This window comes from Scyliorhinus canicula, chromosome 8 (genome assembly GCF_902713615.1).
Source record: "Scyliorhinus canicula chromosome 8, sScyCan1.1, whole genome shotgun sequence".
Lineage (NCBI taxonomy): Eukaryota > Metazoa > Chordata > Chondrichthyes > Carcharhiniformes > Scyliorhinidae > Scyliorhinus > Scyliorhinus canicula.
In genome coordinates this window covers 187,638,101-187,661,387 of record NC_052153.1, presented here as the reverse complement: position 1 = coordinate 187,661,387, position 23,287 = coordinate 187,638,101, and the positions used below count along the sequence as shown (strand labels likewise).

The 23,287-nt window shown below is 46.5% G+C and overlaps 1 protein-coding gene across 1 annotated transcript in view; it reads left to right on the top strand.

The window, feature by feature from the left end:
* The window catches only part of rgs12b (regulator of G protein signaling 12b), a 230,195-nt gene that overhangs the window by 155,260 nt on the left and 51,648 nt on the right, over positions 1–23,287 (top strand). The window contains 4 exon segments of the mRNA XM_038805850.1: positions 3,978–4,122; positions 11,191–11,306; positions 19,673–19,867; positions 23,192–23,265. Of these exon segments, the coding sequence (XP_038661778.1) occupies positions 3,978–4,122; positions 11,191–11,306; positions 19,673–19,867; positions 23,192–23,265 (530 nt within the window).

Genomic DNA, 23,287 nt, shown 5'->3' with positions numbered 1-23,287 from the left:
GTTGGAATCCCACCACGGCAGATGGTGAAATTTGTATCAGTTAAAATATGAAATTAAAATGGAATGATGACTGATCATTGTCGATTGTCGTAAAAAAACATTTTGCTCACTAATGTCATTTAGGGAAGTAAATCTGCCATCCTTACCTGGTTTGGTCTATGTGCGACTCTTAATTGCCCTTTTAAATGGCAATCTTGATTAATACGGGGATCAGGTGTTATGGGGAGAAGGCAGGAGAATGGGGATGAGAAAATATCAGCCATGATTGAATGGCGGAGCAGACTCGATGGGCCAAGTGCCCTCATTCTGCTCCTATGTCTCATGGTCTTATGGTAAATGGCCTCGCAAGCCACTCAGTTCCAGGGCAGTTAGCGATGGGGCAATAAATGCTGGCCCAGCCAGCAACACCTACATCCCATAAGTGAAAAGAAAGATTACATTTTAGTCCATATTAGCAGATGCATTATTTGGTCTTGAGCCATTTTTTTTCAGTCCCAGTTGTGTTGACTAAACTGGCTTTCAGCTTATCAGGCCAATTCACTAGTGGTGTATAAATTATACAACAATATGGAGTCTCCATTCCCAGCACTAACTTTGCTGGACCGAAGCATGGATCACAGATAATTGTATTCTGCGACCTCTGCTCCTCTTTAGTCACAACATTTGCTTCCTATTCAATGAGTCTTTGTAAAGTTTTCTATTTTTTTTAAATATTTGTATTAATGTTTTACAATTTATAAAATAGAAAAATGAACATATTTACATACATCACAAAAAACAGGAAAATAGAACATCCAACACTAATGCCCCCCCCCATAAAACCTAAATCTCCCCCCCCACCCCACTTAACAACTAACCGGTGACCAATTCCTTGAAATAAACAATAAAGGTTGCCATCTCCAATAGAACCCCTCGACTGCTCCCCGCATGATGTACTTAACTGTCTCGAGGTGTAAGAACCCTGTTAAATTCCTCCTCCAGCCGTACTGATGGAGATGGAGACCTCCACCCCAGTAGAACGCACCTCCGGGGCAGTCAGCGAGGCGAAAGCCAGGACATTAGCCCTGCACCTGTCTGCAGATCCGGCGAGTTTGACACCCCAAATATGGCGACTAACGGACAGAGCTCCAGCTCAATCTTCAGAATCACCAACATGGTGATAAAGAAGGAGTAAGAAACCCACAAGGAGCCAGCTTCGACACTGACCCCAATTTAAAATGTTGTCGAAATTGTCTCCATAGCTTCAAAGTTGAAACAACCACTGGATCTGATTAATATTTTGTTGGTGAGTACAGGAGTAAGGCCGTCACTAATGCTCCCAGACCAGACCCCCTGCATAACGTCGATTCTATCTGCCCCAAGTAGCCCCCGGATCACTATTTCAACCCAACACCTTCTCTGCATTAGCTGCCCAATAATAAAATATCAGGGGCAGGATTCTTTGCCGGAATCTCATAACGCAATTGGGCAGAGAATCCGTTTTGACCCAAAATCGTGACGGGTGCCTGCTTTACGCCAAATCGCAATTCTCCGGTGTCTCGACAGTGGCGTCAATGCGATCCAGAATGCACCTACAGTAAGCGCTGTTGACATATCTTAGCGGGCCTGACTCAGTATTCTCCGGGGCCCCCGCGATTCTCTGCCTCCATTGGGTATCTCCTGATGGCGAGGTTCACTTGTGCAATAAAAAAATCATGAAGTAGGTGCCATGGCTGCTGAGGGGGAGTGAGGGGGTATGGAAAGTGTCCAACATCGTCATAGTGTGCTGCCAGTCGTACCACTGGCCCGTTGGTGGGGGGGGGGGGCTTCTGCCAGTACCGGGGGGGGATTCGCAGGGGGTGGCCAGGAGGTGGGCTGTGGTGTTGGGGTGGATGAGCATGGAACACCATTGATGCAGCCTGCAAGGAAGCCATGCAGCTGCACAAGACAGCCATGCAGCTGCGCAAGACAGCCATGCAGCTGCGCATGGCACTGACTGCCTACTGTGAGCTTAGGGCCACAGGTCGTATGAGTCTCCACTGACTTACTTCCAGTGGTCCAGTAACTATCATAGAATCACAACATAATAATAATCGCTTGTTGCCACAAGTAGGCTTCAATGAAGTTACTGTGAAAAGCCCCTAGTCACCACATTCCGGCGCCTGTTCGGGGAGGCTGGAACAGGAATTGAGCACGCGCTGCTGTCTTAAAGATCAAAGAAAAGCACAGCACAGGAACAGGCCCTTCGGCCCTCCAAGCCTGTGCTGATCATGCGCCTGTCTAAACTAAAATCTTCCACACTTCCTGGGTCCGTATCCCTGTATTCCCATCCTATTCATGTATTTGTCAAGGTGCCCCTTAAATGTCACTATCGTCCCTGCTTCCACTACCTCCTCTGGCAGCGAGTTCCAGGCACCCACTACCCTCTGTGTAAAAAAAAAACTTGCCTCGTACATGAAATCTCCTCTAAACCTTGCCCCTCGCACTTTAAACCTATGCCCCTAGTAATTGACCCCTCTACCCTGGGAAAAAGCCTCTGACTATCCACTCTGTCTATGCCCCTCATAATTTTGTAGACCTCTATCAGGTTGCTCCTCAACCTCCGTTGTTCCAATGAGAACAAACCGAGTTTATTCAACCGCTCCTCATAGCTAATGCCCTCCATACCAGGCATCATCCTGGTAAATCTCTTCTGCAACCTCTCTAAAGCCTCCACATCCTTCTGGTAGTGTGGCGACCAAAATTAAACACTATACTCCCAAGTGTGGCCTAACTAAGGTTCTATACAGCTGCAACATGATTTGCCAATTCTTATACTCAATACCCCGGCCAATGAAGGCAAGCATGCTGTATGCCTTCTTGACTACTTTCTCCACCTGTGTTGCCCCATCAGTGACCTGTGGACCTGTACACCTAGATCTCTCTGACTTTCAATACTCCTGAGGGTTCTACCATTCACTGTATATTCCCTACCTGCATTGGACCTTTCATAATGCATTACCTCACATTTGTCCGGATTAAACTCCATCTCTCCACCCAAGTCTCCAAACGATGTAAATCCTGCTGTATCCTCTGACAGTCCTCATCGCTACCCGCAATTTCACCAACCTTTGTGTCGTCTGCAAACTTACTAATCAGACCAGTTACAATTTCCTCCAAATCATTTATATATACTAAGAGCAGCAAAGGTCCCAGCACTGATCCCTGCGGAACACCACTAGTCACAGCCCTCCAATCAGAAAATCACCCTTCCATTGCTACTCTCTGCCTTCTATGACCTAGCCAGTTCTGTATCCACCTTGCCAGCTCACCCCTGATCCCGTGTGACTTAACCTTTTGTACCAGTCTACCATGAGGGACCTTGTCAAAGGCTTTACTGAAGTCCATATAGACAACATCCACTGCCCTACCAGCATCAATCATCTTTGTGACCTCTTCGAAAAACTCGATCAAGTTAGTGAGACACGTCCTCCCCTTCACAAAACCATGCTGCCTCTCTCTAATATGTCCATTTGCTTCCAAATGGGAGTAGATCCTGTCTCAAAGAATTCTCTCCAGTAATTTCCCTACCACTGACATAAAGCTCACCGGCCTGTAGTTCCCTGGATTATCCTTGCAAATGTTCTGCATTACAAGCTAGCTGTCTTAGCCCACTGTGCTAAACCAGCCCCCGTATCATATGATGAGTTAAAACTGTGAAGTTAAATTTTAAGCAGGCTACATTTGTTCTCCTAAACATTTAACCTAATATCTGAGTCTCAGATGAAATTTTAGAAGATTTTTACTTGGATCTTGCTGTTTTATTGGAAGGAGATTTCCCTTGAGGTTTGCAGATCCAGGAAGGGAAAGGAAAGACTGTGAGGTTTCAACAGTTTGAAGTAATTATTTTACTTTGGACAACCATCGGTAGGCAAACTAATAGTTCTGGAGAGAACCAAGTACGGTCATTTTCTATTTGCAAATTTTATTCACCAATGGTTTTTTTCCCCTGATTTTAGTCCAGTACAAAAGTTAAACCGAGCAGATTACTACCCATCGAACTTGAAGATGATAACGACAAGAAGAGGGGGACATTTTTTTCCTGGTCACGAAGGAGCCTGGGAAGAGCTCAAAAGAGAAAAGAGAATGGAGATTCACAAACTGGTAAATTCTGCATACTTACATTTTAATGTTGCTGAATAGTTCATTTTTATTTGTAAAAGTAACAGTAGATTTACCAGAATGATTCCAGTGATGAGGAATTTTAATTACAAGGTTAGGTTGGAGAAGGTGGAGTTGTTCTTCTTGGAGCAAAGGAAATGTGTACAAGATTATGACAGGCTTAGATAAGGGAGATAATTCACAACTTTTTCCATTAGCTGATGGTAAAAGGACAAGGGGTGCAGATCTAAGATTTAGGGTAAGAAATGTAGTGGGAATATGAAGAAGAACTCCCGGGTTCGATTCCCAGCTTGGGTCACTGTGCGGAGTCTGCACATTCTTCCCGTGTCTGCGTGGGTTTCCTCCGGGTGCTCCGGTTTCCTCCCACAAGTCCCAAAAGACTTGTTGTTCAGTGAATTGGACATTCTGAATTCTCCCTCTGTACCGGAACAGGTGCTGGAGTGTGGCGACTCGGGGCTTTTCACAGTAACTTCATTGGAGCGTTGTCAGCCGACTTGAAATGGAAAAATGAAATGAAAATCGCTTATTGTCACAAGTAGGCTTCAAATGAAGTTACTGTGAAAAGCCCCTAGTCGCCACATTCCGGCACCTGTTTGAGGAGGCTGGTACGGGAATTGAACCGTGCTGCTGGCCTGCCTTGGTCTACTTTAAAAGCCAGCGATTTCGACCTGTGCTAAACCAGACTTGTGACAATAATAAAGATTACTATTATTAATAAAAATTATGAGCATCATTACAGATGGTTTCATGGTCATCATTAGTCTTTAATTCCAGATTTTTATTAAATTCCAATTTCACCATCTGCTGTGGGTGGTATTCGAACACTGATTACTAGTCCAGCAACAATCCCACTACGCCACTGCCTCTCCTAATGGATCTGCGCAGAGAGGTGTAGTCGGCTGTTTGTCCCGAAAGACGTGCTGTTCTCCCTCGGTGTACCCGAACAGGCGCCCGAGTGAGGCGACTAGGGGATTTTCACAGTAGCTTCATTGCAGTGCTAATGTAAGCCTACTTGTGACACTAATTGATTACCAGGAACTAGCTGCTCACAAGGGTGGTGGGAGATGAGTAATCAATGTTTTTGAAAGGAAGTTGGATGGGCACTTGAAGGAAATAAACCTGTTGAGCTACGGGGATTAGGTGGGGGAGTGGGATTGACTGGATTATTTCACAAACAGGTCTCGAAGGGCTAAATGGTCTCCTTCGATGCCGTAAGTGACTCTATAATTACATTTGCTGTGGGATTGTGATACACAACACTATCAAACGCAACGCTGGAAGTGGTTCAGTACACAGGCGCAAAGGGCCTCCTCCTGTATCATTCCATAATTCTCTGTGACTAGCGTAAAGTGCTCCACATTAGAATGAAAAATGAGCAATACATGTATTCTATGAATGATGTTGATGTAGCTCAGGATTAAATTGAAAGAGATCGTAAAATCGCAAGTCGATGTTGAACATGTCCATCCAATGCAGAGCAGTAATCAACAAAGCCATCAGAATGTTCAAGTACAGAGCCAAGGGAGCAGAATACAGGTGAGAGGAAGTCCCAGTTAAACTGGTTTTGGCCAGACTGCTGCCCAAGTATTTTGGTCAATTGTGTCCCACTTAAACAAAAGAGATGTTCAAATGTTAAGGATCATTGGCTGAATTATATGGAAGCTGAGGTATCATGCCCCCCCCCCCCCCCACCCCCCCAATCGACTGCAGAGACATGTGTGGAGCCCACCCAAGGGAAGTAAGAACTGCCCTGAACTAATTTAACAGCCATTAGCCATTAATAGGCTGGAGGCATGATTTTCACCCCCTCGGACAGGGCGTTAATTGCCCACTTAAAGGCCCCAGTTGGCCCATTGGCAGGTGGGCAGCTGATGCCACCTGTGCTGTTGGTATAAATTAGTGTGGGGTCAGGCATGGGCGGGTAGGCAGCTCCTAGTATCAATGTGCAAGTTTGAGGAAAGACTGAAGAAAAGTGGCCTTTTTAAATGAGGAACGGAAACAGCTAAGACCTAGACATAGAACTATATGAGGCAGTTAAAACAGTGGAAGAGGTAGGTATGCGTGAGATACTTTAAACTAAATTGTAGGAGTTGAGATGGGAATTTAAGAAATAAGAGTGGGCATTGCCATTCGACCCCTCAAGATCATAGAACAGAATCATAGAATCCCTACCGTGCAGAAGGAGGCCATTCCACCCATCGAGTCTGCACTGACCCTTTGGAAGACCCTACCTAGGCCCAATCCCCCGTCCTATTCCTGCAACCCACCCTTAGGGGCAATCTGTCATGGCCAATCCACCTAACCTGCACATCTTTGGACTGTGGGAGGAAACCGGAGCCAAAAGGACCCGATACATTGACTCCTTACAGATGTTGCCAGATCTGCTGAGCTTTTCCACAATCCTCTATTCTTGGTATAAAAAGTAAAAACTGGAATCATTTAGGAACCACTTAAATTCTGCAATGAGAGCAATCGAAGGTACAGGCTAGATATAGGTTGAGGAATGAGACCCCACTCATTTGGAATTATAATGAATACATAAGTTGAATCTTCAGCAATGTTTTTTTTTATAAATGTTTTTTTATTGAGTTTTCATATTTTATATATGACAAATTACAAGTTATTAGAGAGAGAGAAAAAAAAAGGAAAACACAAAAATTTAACATGAATATTTACAGGTAAGCATCTTCATAACAATAATTGTGGCCGCCCCCTTTAGCCAGCATACATATTTTACATTCCCCAATATGGCCGAGGCACATGTTTATAGGCATTTATTTATAGTTTGGTTTTGGGGCCTTGGCTTGCCATCAAACCCCCATACCGAGCCCGTAGCCCCCCCCCCCCCCCCCCCCCCCCCCCCCCCCCCCCCCCTCCCCCCGGCTACCTTCCCCCCGATTCCCGTCCATTTTCCCCTGGTTCTTGGCCACCTGACTATTCTTCCTCATGTACGTTGGCCACAAACAGGTCCCGGAACAGTTGCATGAATGGCTCCCACATTCTGTGGAAGCCGTCGTCCGACCCTCGGATGGCGAATTTGATTTTCTCCATTTGGAGAGATTCCGAGAGGTCGGACAGCCAGTCTGCAGCTCTGGGTGGTGCTGCTGACCGCCAGCCAAACAGGATTCTACGGCGGGCAATCAGGGAGGCAAAGGCAAGGGCGTCCGCCCTCCTCCCCAGGAATAGATCTGGCTGGTCTGAAACCCCGAAGACCGCCACTATCGGGCATGGCTCCACCCTCACCCCCACCACTTTGGACATAGCCTCGAAGAAGGCTGTCCAGTACTCCACAAGTCTGGGGCAAGACCAGAACATGTGGGCGTGGTTGGCCGGGCCTCTTTGGCACCGCTCACATTTGTCCTCCACCTCCGGGAAGAACCTACTCATACGGTTTCTCGTTAAGTGGGCTCTATGTACCACTTTTAGTTGCGTCAGGCTGAGCCTTGCGCACGTGGAGGTGGAGTTGACCCTATGCAGTGCTTCGCTCCAGAGTCCCCACCCTATCTCCATCCCCAGGTCGTCCTCCCATTTCCTTCTTGTTGCGTCCAGTACGGTGTCGTCCCTATCTACCAGTCGGTCATACATGTCACTACAGTTCCCTTTCTCTAGGATACTTGCGTCCAGTAGGTCTTCCAGTAGTGTCTGTCGTGGCGGTTGTGGGTACGTCCTTGTCTCCTTTCGTAGGAAGTTTTTGAGCTGCAGGTACCGTAGCTCGTTCCCCCCAGCTAGCTGAAATTTCTCTGTCAGTTCGTCCAGTGTTGCGATCCTGTCGTCCGTGTATAGGTCCCTGACTGTCAGTGTCCCCCCGTCCTGCCTCCACCTTTTGAAGGTGGCGTCAGTCAGTGCTGGTTTGAACCTATGGTTGTTGCAGATGGGAGCCTTGTCCGACATTTTGTACAGGCCAAATTGCTGCCGCAGTTGGTTCCAGGATTGGAGGGTGGCTGTCACCACTGGGCTGGTGGAGTGTTTTTTGGGTGGGGATGGGAGTGCTGCCGTGGCGAGGGCCCGGAGGGAGGTTCCCATGCAGGAGGCCTCCTCCGCACGCACCCACTCGGCTTCTGGCTCCTGGATCCATCCCCTTACTCGCTCGGCTGTTGCCGCCCAGTGGTAGAATTGTAGATTCGGGAGGGCTAGCCCCCCCCTGGATTTTGTTTTTTGTATGACCTTCTTTGGGATCCTAGCATTTTTACCCCCCCATACGAACGCCATGATATGTTTGTCCAGCGCTTTGAAAAAGGCCTTGGGGATGTAGATCGGAATGGATCTAAACAGGAAAAGGAACCTGGGCAGTACGTTCATTTTGATCGTCTGGACTCTCCCCGCGAGGGAGAGCGGGAGTGTGTTCCATCTTTGCAGGTCCTTTTTAATCTTCAGCAATGTTTACCGTAACTATCACTCTTTGAAAACGTTAACTATAGGCCGGAATTCTCTGCCTGTTCACATCAGCAGGATTCCCACTCGCAGCGCATTCCCTACTGCAGCGCACCCGCTCCCGTGTTTCCCAGCAGCGTGGGGGGTGACTTCAGTGGGAATTCCCATTGACGTGGTGGGGGCAGAGAGTCTGTCCTCCAGCGAACGGCCTGCTGCCAAGAAACACGCGGCTGGGAGGCCGGAGAATCCCGCCGCCAGCGAACGGCCTGCCGCCGAGAATCCCGCCCCTTCTGTTTAGAGCTAAGATTCAGCAGATGTCTCATTTTTGCTGAGATCAAGATAAAGGGCCGATATGATCTGCTTCACAGTACAGTGATAAAGTCGAAAAGTGTAGGAGACCTGATGAAATAACTTAAGTAGGATTTATTAGATATGAGCAGGAGGAGGCCATTCAGCCCCTCTAGTCTATTCTGCCATTTATCAGTTAGATTGGGTGTCAAGCTGCAATTAAAAGTGTTGTTTGTTGTAGGGGGAAGAGTCACACAGATTTATTTCCTGCCGAAAAACAGAATTAGAGTAGGGAAGGTTCAATAAGCTTGGATTTCACCTCAACGTTTGCAATTTAGTGATTGAGAATCCATGGTGGCCAAGGCCCAATGTGCAGGATACCAAAAAGGAAAGGAAATAATCACAGAATCTCTGCAGTGTAGAAGGAGACCACTTGGCCCATCAAGTTTGTACCAACCCTTCAAAAGAGCACCCTATCCATGTCCACTCCACCCTGTCCCACTCCACCATCCACCCCACCCTATCCCCGAAACCCTATAACCTAATCTGCACATCCCTTGACACTAAGCGGCAATCTAGCATGGCCAATCCACCAAACCTGCACATCTTTGGAAGGTGGGAGGAAACTGGAGCACCCGTAGGAAACCCACGCAGACACGAGGAGAACGTGCAAACTCCACACGGACAGTGACCCAAGGCCGGAAGGGAACCCGGGTCCCTGGCTCTCTGAGGCAGTAGTGCTAGTCACTGTGCCACCGTGCTGCCCACTTGGGGATTAGTGATCAGAAGCCGTCAAATTTGAACTGTGAAAGTAAGAGACCGTGGAATAAGTTCATAAGATATAGGAACAGAAAAGGCCATTTGGCCCATCAGGTCTGCTCCACCTTAACTCCACCGTCCTGCCAGTTCTCCATAACCCTTCAACCCATCATTAATTAAAAATCTGTCTAAATCCTCCTTAAATGTACTCACTGCCCCAGCATCCACCGCACTCTGGGGTAGCGAATTCCACAGATTCACAACCCTTTGGAGAAGTAGTCTCTCCTCAACTCTGCTTTAAATTTGCTCCCCCTTATCTTAAGTCTCAAACTTCTTGTTCCAGAATGCCCCATTGAAGCATCTGCTCCACATCTACTTTATCCTTACCTTTTATCATCTTGTATACTTCAATTTGATCTCCTCTCATTCTTCTAAACTCAGAGTATGGGCCTAAACTGTTCAAACATCCTCATTTGACAAACAACTTGGTTTCAACATCAGGAAAATGGGGAGGAGGGAAAGCATACAGGCTTGAAACAGAACAAGAGACAGGAAGTGACTACAACATTATTGATGAATTAGAACATAGCAAATAGACCACAGCTGCACTAATTCAGGTTTGATGACAGGTTTTTTCCTTCTCATGTGGCTGATATTCTAAGGAACAGATCTAGATTGCTTCCAATAATTTCTTGGTGTACTGATGGAACTAGATGATAATATAGTAGACCACTGGCGTATTTATTGCCAGATTCAGTCTGAAAATTTAGCAGCACTGTGGGTGTATCGGCACAAAATAGACTGCAGATGCTCAAGAAGAATGGCTCACTACTACCTTCTCTAGGACAATGAGGATGGGTAATAAATGCTGGCTTTATCAGCAACGTCCACATTCCACAAAATAACAAAATAAAAGTTGTAGAGTGGTTGTGTGGGGTTGTAGAGATGCATTTAGAACTTTTATATTCCATTCCCCTTGCAACAAATCCCCCATTCAATTTGGAATGGAACATGGTTCAGGCATGACCATTTTTAAATGCATGGGCAGGATTCACCCCCTCCCAACGGCGTCATCTTCCTGTCCCGCAATTGTCAATGGGATTTCCCATTGTTTGCATCCACAGCGATCTTTAATAATAATGATCTTCATTATTGTCACAAGTAGGCTTCCATTAACACCACAATGTGGTTACTGTGAAAATCCCCTAGTCGCCACACTCTGGTGCCTGTTCGGGTACGCAGAGGGAGAATTCAGAATGTCCAATTCACCTAACAATCACGTCTTTCAGGACTTGTGGAAGGAAATCAGAGCCCCCGGAGGAAACCCACGCAGACACGGGGAGAACGTGCAGACTCTGCACAGACAGTAACCCAAGCCGGGAATTGAACCCCGGGCCCTGGCACTTGCCGTCGGTAGGCCATGAAGATCCCTTCAGCAGGAGAGGGCTGGAAAATCCTCTCCCCCCTCTTCCCCCAATCTATTTTCTACATCACATTAACCATGCCTACTACCTTTCTAGCAATGGCAGGTATCATAATTTTATGCAGCATTAGATTACTTTACAACATAAACAGTTGCAGGGAAGAATTTTATGCTGAAACAATAATAATTCTTTTTTTTTCACTTTCTAGACCTATCTGAAAGTAATGGACTGTCTCAGTGGCGTCGGGAATCACTTGGCTCCATGTCGTCTTCCACTAGCACAGAAGGGATAGCTTCCGGCTATCCAAGAAACAACAAACAAGAGGTTAGTACAAACTAAACAGAAATATGGGTGTAGTCCCACAGCTCACAAGTGATGATACTGGAGGATCTGAACCTAGACTACTGTTTGAAAACATTTATTTTGTTTAATAGAGGTTCACTAACTCCAGGTCATTTACAGGAGGGAACATGTTTATATTTATTTCAAAAGGACTTGGGATGAGGTATGCTGGTTTAAGTCAGTGTAACATGCAGTAACTAAAGGAAAATAGAACTGAAATTGCCCTCAGCCGCATTATGTCAGGGAGAGCACATTCATCCAAAGTTCATCTTCCTGTTGCCTGTAGTGATTCTCGTTGGGAGTTTTCACTTCGCTGGGTTTCAGGTAATGATGGGATTGGAACCATAGTCAAACTGCCAACTAAACTGACAGTAAAATGCTCACTTGGGGGAGGTTCTGGAAGTATTTTAAAACTTAAGAGCTAAAACCCAGCAAGGAGTCAACATCTTTAAAGAGAAGACCAGGAGGTTGGGGTCACTGAAAAAAGAACAGCGTAAAAAAGCTGAGGTTTCTTTCTTTTAGAACTAAACTTCCACTTCCTCAGGGATAACCTTAATCTTGAATGTCCTGTACACATAAATCTTTGAGGCAGAATATGTTTTACTAATCCATTTGAACTTTTTGATGAAGTAGCAGAGAAAGTTGATGAATTGAAGACTGTGAATTATGTCTATGTGGACTTTTTGATAATGTGTTTGACAAAGTACGACATAAATGTCTGCCTCGACAGAACCTGCTTCCACCACAATTGCAGGCAGTGATTTCCAAACCCGAACCACTCACTGTGAAAAAGTTCTCACATCGCATTTACTTCTTTATCACATCACTTTAAATCTGTGCCCTCTCGTTCTCGATCCTTTTACGAGCGAGAGCAGTTTATCCCTATCTACTCTGACCAGCCCCTCATGATTTTGAACATCTCTATCAAATCTCCTTTTCGTTTCATCTCAGTGGTTAGCACTGTTGCTTCACAGCTCCAGGGTTCCACATTCGATTCCAGGCTTGGGTCATGTCTGTGCAGAGTCTGCACGTTCTCCTCGTGTGTGCATGGGTTTCCTCCGGGTGCTCCGGTTTCCTCCCACAATCCAAAGATGTGCAGGTCAGGTGAATTGGCCATGCTAAACTGTCCTTCGTGTCCCTAAAAGGTTAGAGGTTACTGGGTTACATGGATAGGGTGGAGTTGTGGGCTTAAATAGGATGCTCTTTCCAAGGGCAGTGCAGACTCGATGGGCTGAATGGCCTTCTTCTGCACTGTAAATTCTATAATTCTACGATTCTCCAAAGTGAATCCAACCTCTCCAATCTGTCCTCCTTACTGAAGTTTCTCTTCCTTGGAACCATCTTTGTAAACATTATACACTCTCTCCAATGTGTTTAACATCTGTCCTGTAGTGTGGTGCCCAGAACTGCGCCCAATAATCCATCTGAAGTCTAACTAGTATAATTTCAGCATAACCTCCCTGCTCATGTACTCTATGGCCCTATTAATGTTTTGCAGACTAGATCATGATAGTGGTATTCCTGAGAACAATGCTTTTTTGATATGACCTAGATAATGGGATAGAATAAAATTTGTATATTTGCCAAATTTTTAGATATAACAACCAATGAGGATGATATACAACTGCAACAGGGCATAGATAAGCTAGCAGGATGGACAAACAAGTGTCAGGTGGAATTTAATATTGAGAAATTTGAAGCACTTTACATAAAAACATAGAATTTAGAATTAGAATTTACAATGCAGAAGGAGGCCATTCGGACCATCGAGTCTGCACTGGCTCTTGGAAAGAGCACCCTATCCAAGGTCAACACCTCCACCCTATCCCCATAACCCAGTAACCCCACCCAACACTAAGGGCAATTTTGGACACTAAGGGCAATTTATCAACCGATTGGGGGGGAGAATCGGGTCCCGGGAACGGGCGTGAAGGCTTTCACGGCAGCCTTTACGACTCTCCGCATTTGTGGAGAATCTCGCCCGTTAAGTGGGGGTTACTGGGTTACGGGGTGGGGTAGATAATTGGGCTTGAATAGGCTGCTCTTTGTAAGGGCTGGTGCAGACTCAATGGGCCAAATGACTTCCTTCTGCACTATAAATTCTGCACTATAAATTCTATGATAAACCTTTGCTGCACTCCCTCCATAGCAAGAACATCCTTCCTCAGATATGGGGCGAAATTCTCCCCTACCCGGCGGGGCGGGGGGTCCCGGCGTAGGGGAGTGGCGCCAACCACTTCGGCGTCGGGCCTCCCCAAAGGTGTGGAATTCTCCGCACCTTTGGGGGCTAGGCCCGCGCCGGAGCGGTTGGCACCACGCCGACTGGCGGCAAAACTGGAAACAACGGCCTTTGACGCCCGTGGCTGGCCGAAAGGCCTTCGCTGGTTCGCGCATGCGGGTGACAGAGAATTTCTGCCACGGCGGGGGCGGGATTTTCGGCGGCCCCGGGCGATTCTCCGACCCTGCGGGGTGTCGGAGAATTTCGCCCAAGGACATCAAAACCACACATTATTCCAGGTATGGCCTCACCCTATACAATTGCAGTAAAGCATCTCTGTTCCTATACTCAAATCTTCTCGCTATGAAGGCCAACATACCATTTGCCTCCTTTACTGCCTGCTTACCTGCCTGCTTACTTTCAGCAACTAATTCACGAGGACACCAAGTACTCGCTGAGTATCCACCTCTCTCAATTTACACCTATTCAATTAATAATCTGTCTTCCTATTTTTGCTACCGAAGCCAATAACCTCACATTTATCCATGTTATACTACATCTGCCATGCATGCGGCCACTCACTCAGCCTGTCCAATTCCTGCTGTAGCATCTCTGCATCCTCCTCACAGCTCATTCTCCCACACAGCTTTGTATCATCTGCAAATTTGGAGATAATACATTTAGTTCCGTTATCCAAGTCATTAATAAATAATGTGAACAGTTGGGATCTATCACAGATACCCGTGCTACGCACTTGTCACTGCCTGCCATTCGGAAAAGGACCCATTTATTCCAACTCTTTGCTTCCGGTCTGTCTTCTATGCATCTCAAGCCACTAACTGCAACCCTATACACTTTAACTATACATAGTAATCTGCTATGTACGACCTTGTCGCTGGCCTTCTGAAAGTCCATTTCTTAAAAAGAGCAAAATCCCACTGGGAGCCATATGTTTGCAAAAAATACTACCTTAAACAATATCCCTCAGAAGAGTTAACCTCCCATCCCCCACAATGCAAAATGCTCCCATTCTATCCCAAGAATACATACATAACAATATATACAGTAAACCCCTTCCATAAACAACCATAAAAATACACACACAGACCATTTCACTTGATCCCAGTCCATGCTCTATACCAGAGACCTCAATCTCCTCTGAAGTGTCGAAGTGATAGTCCTTTGATCCGAAAGTTGCCTACAGCCTCACCAGGTACCCCACTCCAAACCACGCTCCACTCTTGTACAATGCTGCTTTAGCCTTATTCAAGGCCGCCTGCTTCCTTGCAAGCTCCACTCTGACATCCTGATAAATTCTAATGAGGCTCCCTTCCCACCTCGGATCACAGTTCTCCTTGGCCCACTTCAGGACCCGCTCCTTCTCCTGGAAGCAATGGAATCTGACGATAACTGCACGTGGTAGCTCATTCGCCCAAGGCTTCTGTCGAAGTGTTCAGTGGGCCCTGTCCAACTCTGGAAGGGATGACAGTCCACCCTCTCCCATCACCTTAAATATCGGCACAAATACACAATATAACTCGGGCCTCCACACCCTCCAGCAACCCCACGATTCTGAGGTTTTGTCTCCTCGACCGGTTTTCAGGTTCCACCTTCACCCTCAGACTTTTATTTTTCTCCGCCACCAACGAGATTTCGGCCTCCAGTGAGGTGATTGGTTCGCTGTGCCTCAACAGAGCCATTTCAACCCTTTTCAGCACCTCACCATGTTCCTTCACAGCTTCTGAAATTCTGTGCAACTTCTCTCGGATAGGACCCAGCACCTCTTCAGTCGATTTACAGAGGGTTTCAAACATCACTCCAACTGAACTTGAAATTCTTTCCAAATTCAGTTACCAGTACCCCAGTTAGCATGTCTGCTGTGATCAGGGCGGCCGCAAACACCAGAACCGCTGCCACCATAGAATCATAGAATTTACAGTGCAGAAGGAGACCATTTGTCCCATCGAGTCTGCACTGGCCCATAGAAAGAGCACCCTACTTAAACCCATGCCTCCATCTTATCCCCATAACCCAGTAGCCCCACCTAACCATTTGGACACGAAGGGGCAGTTTAGCATGGCCAATCCACCGAACCTGCGCATCTTTGGACTGTGGGAGGATACCGGAGCACCCGGAGGAAACCCACACAGACAAGGGGAGAAAGTGCAAACTCAATTCAGATAGACACCCGAGGCTAGAATTGAACCCGGGCCCCTGGAGCTGTGAGATGGCAGTGCTAACCACTATGCCATGCAAAACCTCCCAAGTTTTTTGAAGCGATTCCACCCTCAGACTTCTTACTTCCAGCCTTTTTCAACAATAGGCTCCTTCTACTTTCATATTGGTAAGATTTGTCGACCAAATAACCCCAGAAATCGGGCAAAAAGGGTCAAAATGGATAACCTCACATTTGTCAACATTGTATTCCATCTGCCAGACCCTAGCCCATTCACTTAACCTATCCAAATCCCTCTGCAGACTTCCAGTATCCTCTGCACTTTTCGCTTTACCACTCATCTTAGTGTCATCCGCAAACTTGGACACATTGCCCTTGGTCCCCAACTCCAAATCATCTATGTAAATTGTGAACAATTGTGGGCCCACCACTGGACACCACTGACACGACTGGAGTGGCTCGGATCTCAAACAATGATAAGTCAAAGTACAGGAGGGAGATGGAGAACCTAGTGGCATAGTGCAACAATAACAATCTCTCCTTCGACTTCAGGAAGTGAAGTGTCATACACACCCCTATCTGCAGCAATGGTGCTGAGGTGAAGATGGTTTGAATAATAGAATCACTACAGTGCAGAAGGAGGCCATTTGGCCCATCAAATCTGCATCGACCCTCTGAAAGAACCCCTACCTAGGCCCACAACCCTACCCTATCCCAATAACCCCATCCCCGGAACCCAATAACCCCATGTAACCTTTCAACAAGGTGGGCGGCATGTAATTAAAAAGGCAAATGGAATGTTAGCGTTTATTGCAAAAGGACTGGAGTATAAAAGTAGAGAAGTGTTGTTGCAATTGTATAGGGTGTGGGTGAGACCACATCTGGAGTATTGTGTCCAGTTTTGGTCTCCTTATTTGAGGAAGGATGTGGTGGCATTGGAGGCAGTTCAGAGGTTTACCAGATTGATTCTGGGGATGAAAGGGTTGACGTATTAGGGCTTATACCTGCTGGAAGGATGTGAGGGGATCTGATCGAGGTGTATAAATACTAAAAGGGATTGATAAAGTAAACTTAGACCAAATATTCCCCCTTGTGGGGCAGTCTAGAATAAGAGGTCACGGATATAGGTTGAGATGCAGTAGATTTAGAACTGAGATGAGGAGGAACTACTTCTCGCAGAGGGTGGTGAATTTGTGGAACCCGCTGCCCCATAATGTGGTGGACTCTGAATCATTAAACGGTTTCAAGAAGGAGATAGATATATTTCTGATTTTAAAAATGGGTTAATGGGATATGGGGAACAGGTAGGGAGGTGGCTTTGAGACCAGGAACAGATCAGCCATGATTTGATTGAATGGCGGAGCAGGCTCAAAGGGCTGAATTGCCTACTTCTGCTCCTAATTCCTATGCCCTATGCCCTATGTTCCTATGTCGTTGATCCTAGTTTAGCTCAATTGTGCAGGTTTGTGCAGCTGTAACTAAGTTTATCTGGGTCAGATGGAGAGCACATTGGGCAGAGGAGTAGGTGACACTCCCCTGGAGATTCTGGGGGCTTCTGGACTTTCCTTCTCGAGATTTGGTTCCCCTGGGGATGTAATGATCTACTGGCTGTGGGGCTGAGTGCGAGACTGAGTGCATCGGTTCAGCTTGTTAGGAGTCTTTCTTCGGTTGGAGATTAGGCTGGATGGGAGGAGTAGGTCACCCTCCCCCAAGTGTTCTTCGATCCGGATTTCCAAATTGTCCTTCTCCTTGAGGCCTGGGCAACCCAGGGGGGCAGTATTCTGTTTCATTCGAGGTTCTGCTGTTCTGTTCCTGGTAACCTTTTAAGTGTATATTGCTAGACCGTGTTGTAGGCTAATCCTGGTGTTCCTTTCTCTCTCTGTCTCTGGGGTCTCCTCTCTATTTGGGTAGGTGGTGTACTGATTTGTTAGATTTGGTTCTGAGGGCGTCCCTTATCCTCTCTGGAAGGAGGAGAATTTTACCCTGGTATATCCTGTTGATGGGTGTATTGACGATTCTCCTCCTGGTTGGTGGGGTCACTTTGGTGGAGAGTGGTTTAAACTTTCCTGTGATGGTGGAGCCTGAATGGTGCCTCTGATTTGGTTGGCGAGGAATGAGGTTTGTTGTGTTGTGACGTAGGAATCCTTAAGGCTGATCCTGGTGTTGCTGACTTTCTGGGGTTTCTTTTACCTGGGTAGGTGAGGCATTGATACATGCTCTGACTTAATTCTGGAGGTTTCCCTTATCCTGTGGGGGGAGGAGAGTTGTATCTTCCTCCAAAACACCCTGTTGATGGTTGTCTTGACGATTCTCCGTCTCCTTGTCGGTGGGGTTTCCTGGCTGGAAAATGGTTTAAGTTTCCCGGTGATGGCGGGCAGTGCCTCTGATTTGGCTGGAGGGTAGTGAGGTGTGTTGTTTTTGCAGTGTAGCTCCTGATGTGTGAGATAATCAATTATATCAAAAGGAAATTGAATAGGCACTTGTGGGAACTAAAATAGCAGAGTTACAGGGATAGGATGGGGAAATAGGACTGACTGGAATACTCGGTGATGAGTGTTCACAGCATAGATTTAATGAGGTGAATGGCCTTCCTCTGTGCCATTTGGCAGCCTGATTCTAAACTGATGTCCAATTGAAGTGTTTTATTTTCCATGTGAAATGATTTGATCCAATATTATTGAGACACGTAGACTGGAATTTTGCAGCCACCCCAGGAACAGACTTTCAAATAGCAAAAGATCTGGAGTAATGTTGGACTTTCCGTCTACATCTGAAGAATAGTTGAGGCGGTTCTTAATTGGGTCAGTGGAGGCCCTTAAGTGGCCAGTTAAGGGTCTCCCACTGCCACTTCTGTCTTGGGGGATGTGTGGTGGGGAGCATACCACACTGTGAACTGGCAGTCTGGCTGCAGACTGCTGTGTGTGTCCTGTTCAGGCACCCTGTTTTCAGTGGCCCCTCCAGATGATGATCCCCAATTATTATCCCGCACGCCCCCACAGCCACGCCAGCCGATCCTACTCCCACGCAAGGGGTGCTGCTGTTAACGGTGAGAAGCCAGTTATCGTATTGACTGGCCGCTCTCAGAGGCCGGACTTTCTCCCAGATGGGGGTGGAATTAAGCCATAAACTGATCTACTGAGCAGTCCGATGGCCTATAAATCAGGTTGGGGTTTCCCGTGCCATGAGAAAGCAGGTTGACCCCTGACTTTACTGCTGGGTGCGCGGGGCTCCGTGAAAGAACTCCAGCCCATAGTTGCCTGTTTTTTAATTGATGCTGGCAAATCATTATCATATTACTTCATATTTTTTAAAAGCCGTTGAAAGATTGTAGAGGCAATGGTTGAATTTGGAGAATGGATTGGAGAGCTGGTAGTGAGAATTTTAATAAAAGCAAAAATACTGGATATGCTGGAAATGTGCAATCAAAACAGCAAATGCTGGAAAATCTCAACAGGTCTGGCAGCATCTGTGAGGGGAGAAGCTGTTAGCGTTTCGAGTCTGTATGACTCTCCTTCAGAGCTGAAGGGAGGGAGAAATGTGATGGATAAAACTGACTCTCATAAGACAGTGGATTGATAAATAAAATGTAGTTTGAGATTATGCATGTGCGTTTTAAAAAAAACAACCTCAACAGTCTACCAAATGTTTTGCTTCATTTAAAAAAAAAGTCAACTAGCTGGCTCAAAGCACGCACATATTCTAAAATAGGAAGCAAACTTTTTACTGCTCTTATATTTTGACTACTTCTTAGTTATTTTGCAAAACAATTTTTGCGGATATTGTTTGATTGTGTTTTAATTTTACCTTTTATTGTAAAGCTGAAAAAAGTATTTAAAAATAAGGTTTTATCGATAAGGGAGTAATACTGATTTAGGATCCAACCGTATCAATTGTTTTCCAGTTTGTTGTTCTTTCAGTAATCCAGCCTGATCAAAGATCTTCTTTTTCCAAAAGTATATTCCCATGAAAGTGCCTGCAGCAGAGAGAGAGAAGCCTTCAAAACACTGCACCCTGACTCTGCCAGATGGTTCCTTGCACAAAGTTTCGATCCAAGCTGGCGTTTCTATAAGAGAACTGTTGACGGAGCTCTGTGAAAAAATGCAAATTCAGTTGGCAGCCGTGGACCTCTTCCTGGTTGGAGGTGACAAGGTATGTCAAACTGCACTGTACATGGTATGAAGGAAGGTGTGGGTAAGGGCTCTATTGATGGCGGGGTTGAGTTAAGAGTTGGGCACACCTTAGATGAGTGGCAGTGAAGATTGGAAAATAGGCACAAATGAAAATGGATGTTGAAATGGCAGGAAAATAACAGTGAAGGGGGAGCACTGAATCGCAGAATTGGTATGGTGCAGAAAATGGAGACCATTGGATTTATCGATCCACACCGGCTCTCTGAATGAGCATCTCGCCCTGTTCCATTCTCACCAGCTCCCTGAATGAGCATCTCACCTATTTCCATTCTCACCAGCTCCCTGAATGAGCATCTCACCTATTTCCATTCTCACCAGCTCCCTGAATGAGCATCTCACCTATTTCCATTCTCACCAGCTCCCTGAATGAGCATATCACCCAGTTTCATTCTAAGACCATCTCCTAGTAACTCTACACATTCTTTCTTTTCAAATAACAACCTAATTCCCCTTTGAAAGCTTCAATTGAATCTACTTGCACCACACTCTCATTCTAGACCCTAGCTACTTGCTGTGTGAAAAGATTTCTGCTCATATCACTTTTGATCATTACTTTAAACCTTTGCCCTCTCGTTCTTGAATGGGAACCGTTTCTCCCTATCTACTCTGTCCAGACCCCTCCATGCTGGCTTTCCTTAATTAACCAGCATTTGTCCATGTAACTATCAACTTTGTCCAAATCAATGTTTTGAGAAGTTTCCCCAGCACTGAAGTTAAACTGACTGGCTTGTAGTCACTGGGCTTATCCTTCCATCCTTCCTTGAAAAAGTGTATAACATTTGCAATTTTCCAGCCCTCTGATACCACGCCGGAGTCTAAGGAAGACTGAAAAAATATAGCCAGTGTCTCTGCAATTTCCACTCTCACTTCTCACATTAACCTTGGATGCACCTCATCGGGTCCCGATGCCTGATCAATGTTTTTTTTTTCTTTTTAGAGTATCCAATTCATTTTTTCCAATTAAGGGCCAATTTTGTGTGGCCAATCCACGTAAGTTGCACATGTTTGGGTTGTGGGGGCGAATCCCAGACAACCACGGGGAGACTGTGCAAACTCCACACCGACAGTGACCCAAAGCTGGGATCGAACCTGGAACTTCAGTACCGTGATGCAGCAGTGCTAACCACTGCGCCCCCGTGCTGCCCTACCTGATCAATTTTAAGTACAGCCAACTCTAACCCTATCCAATACCTCGGGCTGAATTCTCCACTTCGCGACACTGGAAACGCGAATCATGATCAGGCAGAGAATCGTGGGTAATCCAAAAATTGGGGTTTGTGCCGAGCACCAATTCCGACTCCATGCTCCGTTCCTTTGCTGGGGCAATATTGATGTTTACGTCTTGTGCTGGCGGATCCACCCAAAACCCTCATTTGCATGGATTTTAATATCATTAACGGCTTGGATACTTCATGCTCGACCCATCCACGATGCTCCGCCCCTCTTAGGCAAATGTCTCGTATTAGTGCAAGTATTGACAAGCGGGGTCTGGGCGCCTTGGCTACGGAGGGGCAGCAGGAGGTTAAAAAACACTGAAAACCCCTTGAAAATTCTGAAAACCTCTTGAAAATTGTTGGGCTTGCTGGTGGCTGGTTGCCTGGGCCGGGGCCAGGAGCGGGGAACGACTTGGTGTCCCTGGGTGTCTCCTTCGAGATGGCCTGGCTCAGACCGCCATTGCTCCAGTATGTGTTTTAAATGCACCCCTTTGGTGTTACTAACAGGCTCTTGGCTGCTCACACTGCTGAGTGCTGCACGTGTCCTGTGATTGCTTGGCAGGCCTCTAGCCATCTGGGAGGCCACCCAGGCCGCCCCTCTGGACACTCTCATACCTCAACTGTTTCATCAAGGGGATGGGCGTGGCCAGGCTCAATCAGGGGCCCACCAGGCGTTGGCACTCCTGAGAAGTGCTGCCCCACTGCAGAGGAAGCACAAGATCAGCAAAGTTCGCCCCTACCAAAGGAGACTTGCAGCTTTTCTCTCACAGAACACCAGAGACTGGAGATAGAGCAGACCAGCTAATCAGAGAGGCGTGAAACATCAAAAAGAGCAGCGCAGCGAGCGCCAGAGACCTGCACCGTGGCTTTTGGAACCCTCCCAGGTTCTCTGCCGCCTCACCAATGATCCCCACCCCTCCGGATCACCAGCTGTCTCCTCCTGGTGAGGGTGGCAGCACTGACTGCCTCTGCCACCATCTCCCAGGTGGTGTTCAGGAGGGCAGGCTCGAGTCTGCGGTTCACCCTGGGGAACAGGATGTCCCTCCTCTCCTCACTGGAAAGGAGCTGTGGGTCCGCCTCGAACACCTGACCCCAGGGAGCAGGTCTTCTATGAGCCATTTCCTTGGCTGCTGTAAGTGTGTGGTAAGTAGAGCGGATAAAAACAGTTCCAGCTGTCAGGCCAGGCTCTTTAGCGCTTACTCCAGCCCCAGCAGTTACAATACCTGCTGGACCAGGAATTGCTCTGAATCCATGCCGGCAGAGAGCTGACCCATTTTCATGTCCTGACCCACTTTCCGAATAGAGCCCCCAATGGGATCATGAATTGCACGCAATTCAGTCCCAGCGGCAACACTTGGTCTTCCATTTGCAAAGGGAAAGAAAGGAAGTGTTAGAATTAGTTCTGGTGGAACCACTGTTACTAAATTATTGGACTGCTTATCTGACTTTCAGTACCGGATGGTCAAGAAATTTTCTCCAATTAAATATTGGGATGACTGAAGCTAGTATTTTCGATTCCTCCGGCAAACTCTGTTCTCTAGCTACCGACTCAATCCCTCTCCCTGGCAGCAGCCTGAGATTAAGCTGGCCCATTCACAACCTTGGTGTCACGTTTGATTGCAAGACGAGCTCTGATCTCATTTGTGGTATTGCCTAAGGCAGCACCACAACCCTCCCCATCTCTGTAATCCTCCAACCTCACTGCCCTCTGAGATAATTGCGCTCCTCTAATTTTGACCTCAAATGCAGCTCCAATTTTAATTGCTCCGCCATTGGTGGCCCCAAGCATTGGAGTACCCTCTCTGCACTTCTTCACCTCTCTATTTGCTTTCTTCCTTTAAGACAATCCGTAAGCTTTTGGTCCTCTGACCTGATATGGCTTGGTGTCATACTTTGATTTATAACGCTCCTGGGAAGCAGCTTGGAATATTTCATTACATTAAAGGTGCAATATAAATATAAGTTGTTGTTGAGAAGTCATTTGCGAATACAATTTTCAGATTTTTACATACTATTTTAAAGAATATTTTAGCAATATTTTCTTGTATAAACTCTGAATTATTTTTAAGCCTCTAGTACTTGATCAAGACTGCAACACATTGAACTCACGGGAGATTCGATTAGAGAAGCGTACACTATTTCGGTAAGTTAACAAATTGTCTTGA